We start from the raw sequence: 17,099 nt of genomic DNA, 5'->3' as shown, positions 1-17,099 counted from the left end.
AACAAAAGTTAGGAAAGTGGCTTTGACTATTTTGCCTAATTGGGTAAAGTTTCCTGGTTCCTTTTACAGAACAATCCAGAATAATTTTATCAGTAAGTTGCCACAAAATGAACATTATCATACGCATCAGAATACTTTCTTTACCCTCCCACCACCAATCTAGAATCTTCAGTCTAGAGCAGAGGTGTCAAACTGCCGGTCCGTGGGCCGGACATGTCATCCAGAAGCCGGCAATGGCAAAATAGTCGCTGATACGCCGCGAGTTTGACATGTCTGGTCTAGAGCAAGAGTCAGAAAAATCTATTCTCTCTCAGTTTAGTAGAAGAGCTGTGTGAAAAAAAGCAATGAACTGGAAACAAACGTTTTGAGTTTTAAACAATCTATTTCAACATTATCGGCAACTTCTGAAGCTGCCTTCTTTTGAATATGAAATAAAAATGTCTGCATTTCTTATTCTGATTTTCAACAGAATAACATGAAATTGTGAGAGGTTGTTTATTTCATTGATGGCATCGTTGGGATCTGAGCCTTATTTTTTTTAAGTGTCCGTAAGTTGCAATTTTGGCATATAATGCAATGAATGTTGCCGCAACAATGTGATAGAACATACCAAGGCCAAACAATCTTACACACACTCACCATTATTCTTTTCACTGTCAGCTGGTTTCATTTGAATGGGATGGTGCATCTGTGATAAGAAAGTAATGGAGGAAAACATATATTTTATAAAGTAAACTGTTTGGAATATACAAAACAAATTCAAAATGTTTTCAATATGAAACAATCATTTCAAGCTCACAATGGCCTGTACTGTCCATTTATGAAGTATTTTGAATTTGAATTAGCCCTATTTGTACTTAAATCACTTCTAGGAAGGCTTGGAACTATTTAGTTACTGAAATGGGACGTGTCAATCTTGAAAAATGTTGAATATGAAGCCCTGAGCACATCCCATTACTCATACAAAAAATAACTGTATTAATTTGAAACATGTAATAGTCAGGTACTTAACATTCTATTTGTAAAAAAAAATCATTCTGAACAAAGAGATACAAAATAAGTCATAAATATAAAGGATTCCACACAATCTATTAGGGAAAATGTAGTATTTCCAATGTGGTTTTGCTGATATAGAAATTATATAATTTGTCATACCCCTGGGAGGATCTTCATGTTATGAAGAGCATTCTGTGCTTCTAGTGCAGCTTTACGGGTATAAAATGTAACAAAACAGCACCCTATGAAATAAACACATTCTGTAACACATACTAAAAGCCACTTCAAGCTTAAATTACATTAGTTAATTATCTAAATTGGTCATTTCTAGCATCCGAATTCTGAACTTGAGACATGTAATATACATCTGAATGCCACATATTCCAGGTGTAGCCTTCACATGACCACTAACAATTTTTTTTATAAGACTGAAAGCGGTTTCTTTCAAGAATCTTGACTAATTAGATGTTAATTTATGGTAGAATGTACGATATGAAAACTACCTACTTATAGACTATGTTTAAACAATCTAGGTTAGATCTAGAGATGTCCCACAAAAAGTGGACAATTTTATTGGAGGAAGGGGAGCTTTATTAACTCACTCTGTCCTATGCAGTTTTCTATGTTACAACGGTTTCAATCTTCTACTAATAATGTTTCAGGGGCTGAGAGAATAAATTTCTTCTGCACATGAATTCCATCTAGATCAGACAGCATATTTAAAATGTTATATATGTTTATTAGGTCTTGTTAATATATGCTTCCCAATGAGTTCCTAAAGCAAATAATATAATTATTTATTCTGATTTGGGGGGGGGGGGAAGAGAAATCCCAAATGTCCTGCAAGTAAAAACAGAACAAGATGGCTTACTATATTTTTCTAAAAAGAATTTTCCCCAGTATTATGTCTTCCCCAACACCCTCTCCCCACCATCTGAAGTGACACAGATTTTATCATTCTGCTATATAAGACCACCAAACTGTAATTCCTAGAATGTATAACTGGCCCAATAAAAACTCATCTGCTCTTGAAATAAACTGCCCCCACACCTCATTTATGACTCGCATATTTTAATAATGTCCTTGTCCTCCTAAAAAAATTAGTAATTTATAAACCAGACTAAAGGTCAGGACAATTTTCAGTCTTATAAAATGATTCTTTTGAGAGCCTTGTGTATACTATGAAACCCAATATTGTAGAAGATGTTCACTGGATATTAAATGAATAATTATTTATAAAACATAACTAACACATATCATTGTGGATAACAAAATAAAAAACGTTCAATTTACTATTATTAAATATTTACTATTACTATAGTGATTTACTATTACTGTGAAATATAGAAATGAATGACACCAGTAGGCGCCTGGAAACACTCACGTTGGTATAAATAATGGAAACCACCGGGTGAAACTTTTAATGCACGCAACACTTGATGCCAACCATTAAGTCCTTTGGTTCTATCTGTGGCCCTAAGTGCAGCCAAATGTTGCCTTTCTAAAACTTGATGGGTAGAAAAAAACCCTCTCACCTTTGCTCTGAGGTGGGTTTTGGCTTCTGTCTCGCAGGACATTAATTTCATAGACAGCACCATACTGTTCAAATAGATCTCGCAAGTCTTTTTCAGACCAACTCCGTGGGACCTGGCCCACAAACATCTTGATAGCATCTAGGTCTGGTTGGTCAGGATGATCCAATGTGCCATTCATTTTCTTTGAGCTATATGAGTCAACGAGAAAAATGTGATAAGCGATTTTACTGGCAAGGTCCTGATCAACCCTTTACTTGATATACAGTATTTAAATTACTAAAACTCAACGTATTTAAATATAGCACACAAATCTAAAATACTAAGGGAAAAAAGTTCCGGGTAATATTTTTCTATACAGAAAAGATGGCTGGCTGATGACTCACTACCTTCTCCCAAATATGCCTGAAAGTTTCTAATTTTATTTAGCAGCTTATAAATGAAAATGTTTTAGGATAATCATTTGAAAACAAACAAGAGCTGGGCACATACTTTAAAGTGATTCTAACTCTCTCTAAAAGTGCACAGAAAGTCAATATTATTTAATGTACTGTAATTTAAAAATCAGTGATAGTTGTTCGAGCACATCATGAGAAAATATATTTCAAATATTCAAAATAATTAACTTAAAAATAATTAGAATTTGGTTCCTCATGATTATTTTTAAAGTATATACCTGCTTTTTAGGTACTTAATTCATTGTTCCATTTTTTAAATGTAAATTAATCTGGGGAAAAAATATAGTTGCTCTATATTTCTACTTCTAAAAATGAAACTGCCTCTGGATACTGAATAATAATTATCCATAAGGATGAACTCTTAGAAAGCTTTTCCTCTTGCAAAATGATTTAAATTAGATCCATCCTAAAACTGCTTGTAATTTGGCAAGATGTACCTAAGAACTGATATTCTTTTAACCTAACTAAGAAAAATAATCAAATAGAATGAACAGAATGATTGCTTTATAATGATGAATGCTGAATAATGAAAATATAATGAATGCTGACCCAATGAAAGCTAAAGGTATTAATGTGCTGGAATCCTAAAAGTTAGAAAAGACATATTTAAAACAGAAACCTAAAGGGGAACCACAGAATGTAGCCTAGTACCTATAGACGTATAAGAGGGGAGGAAAAAAAAAACCCTACCACGAATTGGCTGGAAACCAAAACCACAAATCTGGTAGGAGACACGGAATACTGTGCTTGAAGAGGATAATAACAGCACTCCTGTTGGAAGGTAAATTATCTACTGCTTAGACTGCTATTTTTTATTATTAGATTTTTATCCCACCTTTTCTTAAGGCAAGCGTAGAATTCACAGACTCCTAATTTCTAGGACAGCACCTTAGCCACTACACCAAAATGACTCTACAAAATAAGATTTTTAAGGAATTGGGTATCTCTGAAGCTGCAATCTTGGGGAACTAGAGAAAGAAGGTTAATTAGGCCAAAAAAAGCATACCACATCTATTTTTTTTACAATTAGAAAACAAATGAAAGTATCTTATAGTGAGACGCTTGTATGAGAAACAGGATTAGGGGGATATCCCCATAACTACAATTTCTCTCTATAAGACTGCTCAACGTTTGCAACTCTGGATGGTGCACATTTTATTTTGAATATACATTACATATATTAACTGCTCTGTACAGGTGTCTGCTGAAGACTCCAGCCAAATTTGCTCAATGGTTGGGTGATACTTTAGCAGCATTATTAAGCAGGGTTGTGTCTGGGGTTTCATAATGAAATGAGGATCCATCTCCTCTGTGATACATTAGATGATACAATAATTTCAGGAATTAGTTGTCATAAATTTATGATGCCTTTCATGCTACAGGTAGTCCTTGACTTATTAGTGAATGTTTGAAGTTACACAACAAAGCTGGTAAAGATGGCTAGTACATAGAGGACAGAAGATTCAGAGAGTCTAGAAAAGACAAGGTAATGGTCTGAAAGGAGCGGAATGGAATTTAACAGGGAGGAAATATGAAAAATACCAATATGGAATGGGAGAGATAGATACTTAATAGTAATATATATGAAAAGAATCTGGAGGTCCTTCTCAATCACTAAACAAACATGAAAATAGCTGTGGGATGCATTAATTGGAAAGGAAGATAGTATTTGGGGGCGGGGGGAGAGATTAATAGAAGCAGAAACTCCAGATCATGGGACTTGATTTTTCCAACCTACTCTGCCTTGATCAGACCCCATCTGCAATACTCTTTTAGTTACCAAAGGTCGTGTTGTTTTTTTTAAGGACAGTGACAAATAGAAGCAGTTTCAAAGACAACTGAAGTAGTACAATGTCTGGAAATTAAGACTTGTAAGGAGCAGTTAAAACATCTATGTTTAGCCGATAAAATAAATGATGCTGGGGTCAGGGAGATGAGACAGATAGTCTTCAATTATCTAAATAACTATTATGCAGAAGATGGGATAATCTTATTTTCTATTGCCTCAAAGGTCAAAATCAGAACCACTGTGTTAAAAACCTTTAGAAAGCAGGCTCTGGCTAGACTCAGGAAGAGTTTCTTGATTGTTATGAGCTGTCAGTCAAGACTGCCACAAGAAAATTGTTGTTTTCTTTTGCTGGATGTATTTGGGCACAAGGTAGATGTTAATCTGTTAGAGATGATTTAGAGAGAAGGGCATTGGACTAGATGACTTCTAATGTCACTTCTAATTCTCTAATTTTATGAAAAACAATTCTTTTTTGTCAATAATGATTATATACCTATTTTACAAGAGCAAATACCCATTCAAGGGCGTAGGGCCAAAATATTTAAAGACCACCGTCTTCCAAACTGTGCATCTCATAAACCATAAAGTCTTTCTCTATGGTTGAAAATGCAGTATTGCAGGCTGGCTCTGCCCACTGCCAGGAGTTCAATTCTGACTGGCTCAAAGTTGACTCAGCCTTCCATCCTTCCGAGGTCGGTAAAATGAAGACCCAGGTTGTTGGGGGCAATTTGCTGACTCTGTAAACCCGCTAAATTACATTTTTCCCCCCTTGAAATTCCAGCTGTCCCAGTACCCCTGCAAATCATGTGATTGTGATCCTGATGCTTGGCAATCAGTTCACACTTACAGCAGTTGCAGCATTCCATAGTCATGGGATCACAGTTTGCCAGCTTCCCACAAGTCACTGGGGAGGCGAGCAGGGGAAGGATCCAAGCTGCTTGGATAAGCCTCTTCCACCCAAGCACCTTGCGGGCCACCCATTCTCCTTGAATCTTGTTGCACTCACACTACTCTGGCAATCGCGCACCCTCTCCCACCCAGCAGCAGTTACCCCAAGCCCTGCTGCACTTGCACTGCATCTTCCCTGCCACTTGTGCATCTTGGTACATGCTCCCCAATTCTTACTGCACTCACACTGCACCATTTGCACATCCCCGCTGAAGTGCAGTAGCACTTCAAGTCCCACCATATTAGAGCCATGCCTCCCTGGCTACCCACCCACACCTCTTTTCTCATTCTCTCACCTAACAGCAGCTGCTTATCTGTCTGTCAGCCTGCCTGTAAGTTATCTGGGACTTCCACCGACCTGGTAGTTGGAAGCTGGCAGGAAGTTGCTGTCACTAAGCAATACAGTCGTGTGTTGTTGCGCTTTACAACTGCATCACTTAGGGACAGAAATTCCTATGTCAAATACCCTGGTAACTTGAGGACTACCTGTACACCCTGCAGTTCTATCGGTGCTGGTGAAATGGCCACTGGAGTAAACTGTTTTAGTCTGAGGATTCTCCGGAGAAATTTTTAAGAACCTAAAAAGGACTACCAATGCAAGCAGAACTGAGCTTCAGCAAAAAATAAAAATAAAATATAATGATTACAAATATGTTATCTTTTGATTTTAAACTAGAAACTCTGGATTTTAGCCTAGAGATAACATGAAAAAAAATATATCACAGAATCCACATTGGTATTCTAGCTTCATGAAATGTCTGTTTATGATAAAATAGGGAATCAACTAGCTGGCATGGCAGTTGTCATTTCAGAGAAAGACACTGTTCAGAATACCAAAGACAAACAATAAACAAAGTTGATTATTAAGAGATTCAGTTTCTTCCATTTTGGGGAATTTTACATAAACATCCTAATAGATGTTGTTTCTACTGTGGACAAACTGTATCATTTATTCGGAGGTCTTAATTAGTTTCAAAACAGTTAAGCATCTGATTATAAATCATACAATGGCCTGCAAACATTTGCCCTTCAGCCATGATCTTTTCGTGGTGACCCTACAGAACACTGAATGACTAAGTCTATGTGATTTTCTCCTTTTGGAGAAGTAGGTAAAAAAAGTTTGAGGGGTAGAATGCAGGCACATAAATTTGAAAAGGGAATCGAATTACAAAGGAATCTTTGTAAAATGTAAGCCACACCCATTTTTAATTCATCAACTCTGTAATTGGTAGAAATGATGAAAATGGATGTACTTTAAGTAACAATTGCCTTAAGACAATCCAAATAAGGCTCTAATAAATAGATTCTTCCCCTGATGCTGCTACTAGCAAGATGCTAAACTGCCATGGATGCTATAAAGTACTCATTGTGGGTTGCACAGCTTTTGATGACAGCTGTCTCCTTAATGCGTTTATATTTTTCAATCAATAACAGACATTTTTAAAAGTCCAATTTTTCTTGGAGATAAAAATAAAATTTGAACTGGGTATATAATATCCATTCCCTTTTTCTTGACAGCTCTCAATTCTGACAGCTCTCAGTTCCGCTTCCATTTCTATTATGTGCTTCAACAGGTTTAGGTGAAAATCATGTTATATATGAATCCCACTGTAATGTAAATCCCAATATTCTACATTTAAAAAAATAGTGAGATAATTTAGATTTATTTTTTAACTGGATATTATTTCTGTATGTACTCACTCTTACTGAAGTTCAACCTTCACCTCATGGGATTAATGTGAACTACCAAAGCCATCCATCTTGCTATCAGAACTTCATCTAGAGCAGGGATCCCCAACCCCCAGTCCCTGGACTGGTACCGGGCCGTGGCATGCCAGCAACCAGTCCACACAAACAAGCAAAGCCCCATCTGCGGGATGCTGGCAGCACACAAAATCACGTGCCCTCCGGTCTGCGGAAAAACCTTTATCCACGGAACCGGTCCCTGGTGCCCAAAAGGTTGGGGACCTCTGATCTAGAGCCTCTTGTACCCCTACCTGGGAGAATGTTTCAGAGTAGTGTTACTTCACAGCTCCCACCTTGCTAGGTTTTCTCTCTTAAAATATACATAGTAGGACATGTCAGATACAAAGATGTAAGGGATGACAGCGAGAAATCCCTTCAAGTATGGCTGCTTGGTGCTTCATCCATCTTAGACCATTCCTAAAGATATTATTTTTATGGAAGGAGCTGCTCTAGAAGTAAGTGTCTGAATGAGAAGGGTAGTGTTTATATTCTTTGCTCCTGCAGTCTACAAGAAAGAGAGGACTTGATTACTTAAGTATTCTTCTGTAAACTTCCTATATCATACATGATCTTCCTTCCCTTTTAAGGTATATATTTCATATTTGAAGTTTAGAAATGAAGTAGAATATGCATATGGGGCAATTTTTAAAAAATTATCTAAGGAGTGTGCAGCATAATTTCCAGGGAAGTGTCAATATCTACACCTTGACTGAACATCAGGGGAAAAAACAAGGATAATTAAAGTGAGGTTTGAAATATAATTTTAATGCTACTTTCTTTCAATATGTTGTCTAATGGCTGTTACCATCCTATGCCTAATTTGTAAAACTCAATGGACAAATTTAATGTGCTGTTATGAGTTCTTGTACTTTAAACCTCAAATTTTTCAATGGAAAAGTATTTACTTTTTAATTAATTCAAAGCTTAAGAGATATGCTTAAATAAAAATGCATCTTATTTAAATGAAAATATGGGATAAGCTCTACCCAATGGAGAAGCAATTACATTTGATATTAAACGTAAAGTTGAGGTATTTCAGTGAATCATGGTGGTACATACAATTAACACTGACAGCTTAACAAAAATGCCCTCTGGAACATTCTCCCTTCAGAGATTAGGATAGCCCTGACCCTTTGGGCCTTTTGTAAGATCTTAAAGACCCAGTTATGTGCTGGGGCCCCGAGTGTGTTAAGGGTCCCATTTTCTGGTTATGTTAACATCTGTGGATTGTAATTTCTTGGCAGCTGTATTTATTTTCTTTGTGTTGTGCTTATAATTTGGCTTTAATTGATTTTATGATTCTTCACCACTCAGAGTCACTTGTTTGATATGGGAGGCCCTACAAACTGAATAAATAAATAAAATGCATACCGTATTTTCCGGCGTATAAGACGACTTTTGAACCCCTAAAAATCACCTCAAAAGTTGGGGGGTCGTCTTATATGCCGGGTCGTCTTATACGCCGGAAAATACGGTACCTGAGGATTTCTGCCTTAAACCATTATCAAGTAAAACTAAATTCAGGATATAAGTGTTGATAGACACATTTCCATGTCTGCTGTGATTCATTCTAAATATTTCCAACTGAAGTAATACATTATTTCCTATATATCTCTAATTCCAACTCTTCTTCCCCTTCCCAGTTTTTCTTTCATTGAATTAAGATTCCTTTTATTCTATAAAGCTCTATGGACACACACAACCATGTCAAACTAGTAATTCAGAGAACTTATTATATAGATAAAGACTGGAGGGGCCCTAATGTACTTTACATAAAGCATACTGAGAGTTTATCTGAAGAAAAATAAGTCAACATATTTTTGCACACTTACCTGAAGCCAGTTTATTCCAATGTAGTGAATACCTCAATAATAAATCATAGATAACTGGAATGCTTTGATAACTATATTACCCATAGTAATTAATTTTTACAACATTTTGGATTTAAAATATAAATTGTGAAGAAATATAGTACATTAAATTGCATATTTAATGTGCTAAATATCAAGCTATAAAGATTTACATGTATTTAAGGCATTACTTCCTAGATTAGAATGACATGCCAATATACAGCTTTATTACCATTAGCTGTATATTTTCAAATAAAATGTAACTCCCTAGAAGGTACCCCACTATGGAACAATTGGCTATTTTGCCCAATATCGATCTAACCAAATATATTTCAGGCTCTATTTTTATAATCTAAATACATGTGTTTGCTTTTTTTTAACTCATTGAGCATATTTCCCACCCCCAAACCCTTCAAAATAAGAAACTCAAAGCAATCAGTATCAATGTAGATGACTTTGAAAACAAAATACTTACATCGGGCTGGCATTCAAGGAGCAATGATCCACCATCATTTCTGGGAGGAAATCCAACTTAAAAGCAGCCATCACTTCTCTGCTTACCACAAACCACTAATGCTAGATCACTGTCCTGTCGAACCAATTGAATACCACCACTTAAGTTCTGCAGGTCTTTACACACTGAGCCACATAGAAAAACATTCAAACCACAAGAACATAAGCTCAGGGAGACCAGCAACAGACACCACAGAAACAGGCTGGACTGGGAAAGAAACATGAGGACCAGGATTAAAAAGGGGATGTGACCATATGAAGAGACTCAGCTCGGTATACAATGAAAATGCTGATGCACTGGACTTGTTTTGTGCAATTTCCCCTACTCAAGCAGTATTGAGTGCACTGTTAGATAAACAGTGTCAGATCCACAACGATGTTTGTGTGCAACAGAGCAGAAGGAACACTAACTTACTTCATAATTCTAATCACGCTCTCTAGTACCAAAAAAATGATAGTAAATATTTCAATTTTAAATGGAACAATATTACAGGACTCAGTAATACACCAAGTTCCTGATGGATTACTCATTACACCATGCTCCTGATATGAGGCAAGATAATATTATAATGCAATGCATGCTGATTTGATCCAGGAAAAATAATAATATGTAACTAGTCTCACCATACCTGCTATCGCTCAGTAAGATTTATAAACCCAGATATAAGGAGCTATAAGGGAAAAGAGTGGTTTAAAAACATGAAAAATAACTAAATAAACATTACTGTATTTCTGCCTGGAACGTATAAGTATATGAGAGAATATATATATATGTATATATGTATGTATGTATGTATGTATATATATATATATATATATATATATATATATATATATATATATATATATATATATATATATATATATATATATATATATATATATATATATATATATACATACACACACACACACACACATATACAACTTGCAACTGTTTAATGACATTTTAAACTTATGATGGCCTTAGAAAAAGTGACTGATGACCCGTCTTTGAACTTTTAACTGTTGTACCACCCCCCACAGTCATGTGATCAAATTTGGGTGCCTGGCAGATGGTTTGCATTTATTAAGACTGCAGTATCTTGCAATCATCTGACCACAATTTGCCATTTTCCAAGCCAGTTTTAACAAGAAAAGTCAATTGGGGAAGCCAGATTCACTTAAGGATTTTGATGATTTAATGACTGCAGTGATCACCCTAAAAACCATGGTAAAAAATAAAATTGGATCTAGTCTAGTCTAGTTTAGTCTAGTCTAATGATAACTTGCTTTAAACTGCACCAAGTTACAATGGAAATTTTGGACAAAATTGTGATTGCAAGTTAAGGACTACCTGTAGTTGACAGCTCCCCAAATTCACTGTTAAAAGAAATTCAGAAACTACTGGAATATTCTTGAAAATATAAACAAATTACTAGTATGGTTTTTCCTCCATAGAAATGAGCAATTCTAATATTATGTTGAAATTATTACTTTGCGTACTGAATGCTTTTCTCAAGATACAAGCTCTATTGGACTCAAATTCAGGGTTTAGTCTTGTAAAAACAGTGCAGCCTCTAAAAATGCTGTTGACTAAATCTCTGTAATCTAACTGTCTGCAAATATTTTTGAGTATATAATTGTCCTTATTTATCATGTAGCAACTAAGCTGTGTAGATACTAACTAAATAAAAACATGCCATAAAATGTTCTACGTAAAAGGCTTCCTAGCAACAGGAGCCATGGTTGCCTGTCTTACATCTACTTCCAACTCCCCTTTGCCACCGTGAGATAGAGATACACACAATTCTATCAAAACACATATCGTGTATGCCACCTATGACAATCTAATTTTAAAACCCTGCAAAATTTCAGTTTTTTAAAATCACTTTCATTAGAACATTCAAGGATATAATTCTACACTTTTTCCCCCAAAGTGAACTGCCATACATATTTCATACATTAATCTGTATCTAGTTCAAATATATTTACTTGTTTACAACTGCATTTTACATTTACTGATTCTGGATAGCACCGTGATGTTATAGTTGCTGATTCAGTTGCAATTTCACTCCACAACATATTAGGGCAAAAATTATACTGACATTATTTTCTTCTTTTTCCCCCCTTGGTAAAATCAATAAACATCTGCATTTAACATGGCAAATACCAAGATGTTAAAATATATTTTTAATCTCACTAATGTATTAATTCTTACTGATGTATTAACTACGGTTTTCAAATGATTCTATCTCCCATTAATCTTACAAATAAAGACAAATGATTAACTGTGGATCCAATAATCTGGAAAACTGGAGATAACACAAATTTTCTACCTACTTCTACATAAATGAGAAGACAGAGGACACTCCTATAAAAGAGGATAAGAGAGAAAAGCGTGTCACATGCTTGGGGATAATCTGAGAATTTTAGGTAACAAAATACGTCCAAAATTTGGGCTAGGCTTATTCACAGCTGGGGTTATTTATGAGTATATATGAGTATATATGTTTTAAAATTATCCATATATCCTATAGGTAAAGGCAGGGCTTTTTTTCTCATAGAACGCTCAGAACAGAGTTCCGGCACCTTTTTTGGATGGAACCTTGTAGGATAGGCAAGGCGGGTTGTATGACATGTGTGAGTTCCGGCACCTTTTTCTTTTACAAAAAAAGCACTGGGTAAAGGTAAAGGTGCTAGTCGTTTCCGACTCTAGGGGCCGGTGCTCATCTCCGTTTCAAAGCCGAAGAGCCAGCGCTTATCCAAGGACGCCTCCGTGGTCATGTGGCCGGCATGACTAGACGCCAAAGGCGCACGGAACGCTGTTACCTTCCCACCGTAGTGGTCCCTATTTTTCTACTTGCATTTTTACGTGCTTTCAAACTGCTAGGTTGGCAGAAGCTGGGATGAGTAACAGGCGCTCACTCTGCCACGCGGCACTCGGGATTCGACCCGCCAAACTGCCGACCTTCTGATCGACAAGCTCAGCGTCCTAACCCACTGAGCCACCATGTCCTATATATTCTATACTCATAGTTAATTCCATCCATGAATAAGGAATCCCTCAAATTTTTAACAATGAAAAATTTGCCACCCATGGATAAATCAATTGTGAAAATTAAAATACATAACTTTTCCAAAGATGACATTTTTATGACTTTTTTGTTAAAAATCAAGGATCAGTTTATACCAGGGGTCAGCAACCTGAAACAGTGAAAGAGCCACTCGGAACCGGTTCCCTCACAAAAGGAAAAACTGGGAGCCACAAAAAATGTGTGCACATGCGCGTACATGCACATACATGCGCAGAACAGGGTTTGACTGAAGAGTGGAGCCAAGGCGAGATATGCACCTACTCTGCATATTTGAATTGATTGGTTGAACTTTTTTAGTCCCACTTTTTTTTTTTGGACTGCACATGGCAGAGGACTGGGAGCCGCAGGAGACGGCTGAAAGAGCCGCATGTGGCTCTGGAGCCGCAGGTTGCAGACCTGTGGTTTATACATAAATGGGCTTATGTGAATATATACAATATATTAAATTCACAAGCAGAATATTGATATAACAGCACTTTCCCTCAAGTTTCTCTCTATTCTTCAGTGGCACATTGACCTTTAATGTTGCAGAAAATGCCATTTAGGTACTGATAATTACCAGTAGAAATCTGCCCTCTTAAAACCATGAACTTATTCTCCTGTTGTAGTAAATGCTGTAAATTAACCACTTGCTTTCCTAGGTGCTTCTTGTCAACTTCCCAAAGACACCTGGTTGGGCACTGAGAGAAATGAGACACTGGGCTATATATAAATCCTAATTCTGGCATAATCTAAGAACTGAGATTTAAGGTTAAGGTTAAGGTTTATTAAATTTTTATACCGCCCTTCTCCCGAAGGACTCAGGGCGGTGAACAGGGCATATCATAAAACTACAAAAATACAAAAGTAAAAAAAGAATTAAATTATTGCCCACAGTAAAAACAATAGAAAATATATATAAATATTAAAACCCTAAGTAACTCCCCATCAGGCCAGGCCAGCTTGTTCAAATAAATGGGTCTTTAACCCGCGCCGGAAGGAGCGGAGATCCGGTGCCATCCGGAGCTCAACTGGCAGCTGATTCCACAAAGCCGGAGCGCCCACAGAGAAGGCCCTCCCCCTGGGGGCCACCAGCCGACATTCTCTGACTGGAGGCACCCTGAGGAGGCCCTCTCTGTGGGAACGCACAGGGCGGAGGGGAGTCGACGCCGGCAGCAGGTGGTCCCCGAGGTATTCCGGACCCATGCCATGTAAGGACTTAAAAACCATCACTAAGACCTTGAACCTCACCCGGAAGACAACTGGTAACCAATGCAGCTCGCGGAGCAAAGGTGTAACATGGGAGTACCGGGAAACTCCCAAGACAACTCTCGCGGCCGCATTCTGTACCAGTTGGAGCCTCTGAGTGGTCTTCAAGGGAAGCCCCATGTAGAGAGCATTGCAATAGTCAAGACGAGAGGTCACGAGCGCATGAGTGACCGTACACAGAGCATCCCGGTCTAGATAGGGCCGCAACTGACGCACCAGGCGAACCTGTGCGAAAGCCCCCCTAGTCACGGCCACTACATGATCTTCTAAGGTAAGCCGTGCATCTAGGAGGACTCCCAAGTTGCGAGCCCTATCTACAGGGGGTAAAGACTCACCCCCCATAGAAAGTGATGGAACATTTTGAATGTCCCAGGATGCCGGAATGTACAGCCACTCAGTCTTGTCAGGGTTGAGTTGAAGTCTGTTCCTCCCCATCCAGACCTGAACCGCCTCCAGGCAACGGGACATCACAGCGAGGGCATCACTGGGGTGGTTTGGGGTCGAAATGAAAAGTTGGGTATCATCAGCATATTGATGATACCCAACTCCAAAACCATGAATGATCTCACCCAGCGGTTTCATGTAGATGTTGAACAGGAGAGGCGAGAGAACCGAACCCTGAGGAACTCCACAAATGAGAGACCTAGGGGCCGATCTCTGCCCCCCTGCCAACACCGACTGCGAACGTCCCAGGAGATAGGAGGAGAACCACCGAAGAACTGTGCCTCCCACTCCCAATCCCCTGAGACGCCGCAGCAGGATACCATGGTCGATGGTATCGAAAGCCGCCAAGAGGTCTAATAGGACTAGGACAGAGGAATATCCCCTATCCCGGGCCCTCCAGAGATCATTCACCAGAGCGACCAATGGCGTCTCCGTGCTGTACCCGGGCCTGAAACCCGATTGGTACGGGTCCAGATAATCCGCTTCATCCAGGACCAGAGGGAGCTGATGCGCCACCACACTCTCAACAACCTTCGCAAGAAAGCGAAGGTTGGAGACTGGACGAAAGTTGTTCAAGACAGCTGGGTCCAAGGCAGGCTTCTTGAGGAGAGGTCTCACCACCGCCTCCTTCAAGACGGTGGGGAAATTACCCTCACTCAAAGAAGCAGATATCACCGCCTGGAACCAGCATTTAGCAGAATACAAATGCAGACCTTCTTCATATAAACACTATTGTACAGGTAGTTCTCAACTCACGACAGCAATTGAGACTGGAGTTTCTGTTGCTAAACAATGCGGCTGTAAAGTGCAACCGCACTGCTTAATGACAGCAACTGCTACAATCCCAGTTCCCATTGTTACTTGAAACCCACATTCAAAAGGGGTGGCAAATTCCTCCAGCTTCCCACAACCAAAGTGTGTGAGTGGATAAGCCAGCAGGAAGTTGCATGTCTCAAGCCCATGAGCAATAGACTGATGCTGCTGGGTGGAAGAGGGGAAGGGAAGGAAGTATGAGAGGTTCCATAATACCTGGTCTTATATATATATAAAACTCACCAGCTCAGGTCTAAGGCTGGCAGCTGAGACCAGCCCATCCACTCAAAACACACCCCCACCCAATCAGAACACACCCACCATTCAAAACACACTCCCACCCAATCAGAACACACCTAATCCCCCACCCAATCAGAGCACACCTCCACCCACAGAACACACCCCCTCTGGCAGTTTAAAAAAGAGGAACAAACAGCCACTACCACATGCTTCTCCCAGAAGAAGGAAGCTGAAGCCACCAGCCTGAGGATGACGGATGGGATTCCGTCGAAACGTTGCTCCTACACTTTCAATTCTACGCGGGGAAAAACCCGAATGACCAAAGATCCACATACAAACACCCGCAAAAACCTCAGAAAACATATATATATATATATATGTATATATGCCTCCAAAAGAGGTACTAGGTCTTAAATTCTGAGAATGTCTTACCTTAAGACCACCACAGCCAGGCCTCCCACACCCCGACACCTGTCGTGCTGTTGCTTGACTTCTTCTGCGGACATTTGCCATCACTTGCAGCCGGATGCCATTTGGTGCATCACTTGCTCCTCCCGGAAGGATGCTGCATGGCTCTTTGGGCCATTTCTGCAGCAGAAACGGCCCGAAGCCCCACGTGGCCTCCTGCCACGTGGCCTCCTGCCACGAGCAACAGAAGCGGCCCAAAGTGTGGTGCAAGCAACAGAAGTGGCCCGAAGCGCCATGCAGCATCCTGCCAGGAGGAGCGGCAACAATGCAATGTGCCACATGGTGTCTGGCCACAAGTGGCAGCAAGCAGCCGCAATAGTAGTCAAGTAGCGGCATGAGAGGTGTCGGGGTGTAGGACGCCTGGTTGTGGTGATCCCACCAGTAAAGCAAGCAGGTGTGGGGCACATGGGGCAGCTTCACCCCCCCACCCAGCTTGATTTTTACGGGTGCGCCTTACCCCAAAACTAGGGCTTAGCTTTGGAGTAGGGTTTATATTAGGCCCATCCCCAAAAATCAAGCTAGGACTTACTATTGGGCTGGGTCTAACTTTCGGGGAAACACGGTAGGTCGAGAAGGGTGTGAAGAGGTGTGTGCTTTGAGAGGTTACACAAGAGACGCCACATGGCTTGGGGTGTACAGTGACAGAGTGCGTGTTGGGGAGTGTGCATGGGAATGCATGAGTGACTTACGCAGAGTGAGTGCACAGGGGATGGGGAGGGCTGCATGGGTGGGAGACATACCTCAGTGACCTTCCCTACTCAGTGACCTTCCCTACTCAGTGACCTTCCTGGGGAAGTTGGCAGGGTTACCAAATGGCGATCACATGATTTTAAGTGCAAATGGTAATCACATGATCATTAGGATGCTGGGACAGCTGGAATTCTGAGGACCAGTTGTAACCCATCATTCATTCACTGTTGTCTTAACTTGGAATAGAAGTTCATAGGTCAAAGGTCACCTGTACAGACATGCAGCTG

At 39.4% G+C, this 17,099-nt stretch overlaps 1 protein-coding gene across 6 annotated transcripts in view; it reads right to left on the bottom strand.

Annotated features, from left to right (window-relative positions):
- The window catches only part of CELF1 (CUGBP Elav-like family member 1), a 49,982-nt gene that overhangs the window by 17,016 nt on the left and 15,867 nt on the right, over positions 1-17,099 (bottom strand). For 3 of the 6 annotated variants that reach the window (XM_081335066.1, XM_081335067.1, XM_081335065.1), the window contains 4 exons: positions 9,795-9,908; positions 2,532-2,719; positions 1,156-1,238; positions 640-688 (listed from right to left, as the gene is read on the bottom strand). In XM_081335066.1, the coding sequence (XP_081191192.1) occupies positions 640-688; positions 1,156-1,238; positions 2,532-2,719; positions 9,795-9,865 (391 nt within the window). In that variant the 5' untranslated portion in view covers positions 9,866-9,908. The remainder of the gene's footprint in view (positions 1-639; positions 689-1,155; positions 1,239-2,531; positions 2,720-9,794; positions 9,909-17,099) is intronic. The other 3 variants (XM_081335069.1, XM_081335068.1, XM_081335064.1) reach the window with 1 other exon arrangement.

The sequence above is a fragment of the Vipera berus genome (genome assembly GCF_964194415.1).
Source record: "Vipera berus genome assembly, chromosome: 1".
Taxonomy (NCBI): domain Eukaryota; kingdom Metazoa; phylum Chordata; class Lepidosauria; order Squamata; family Viperidae; genus Vipera; species Vipera berus.
The sequence above is the reverse complement of the archived record's forward strand: the minus strand, read 5'-3'. Positions and strand labels throughout refer to the sequence as shown.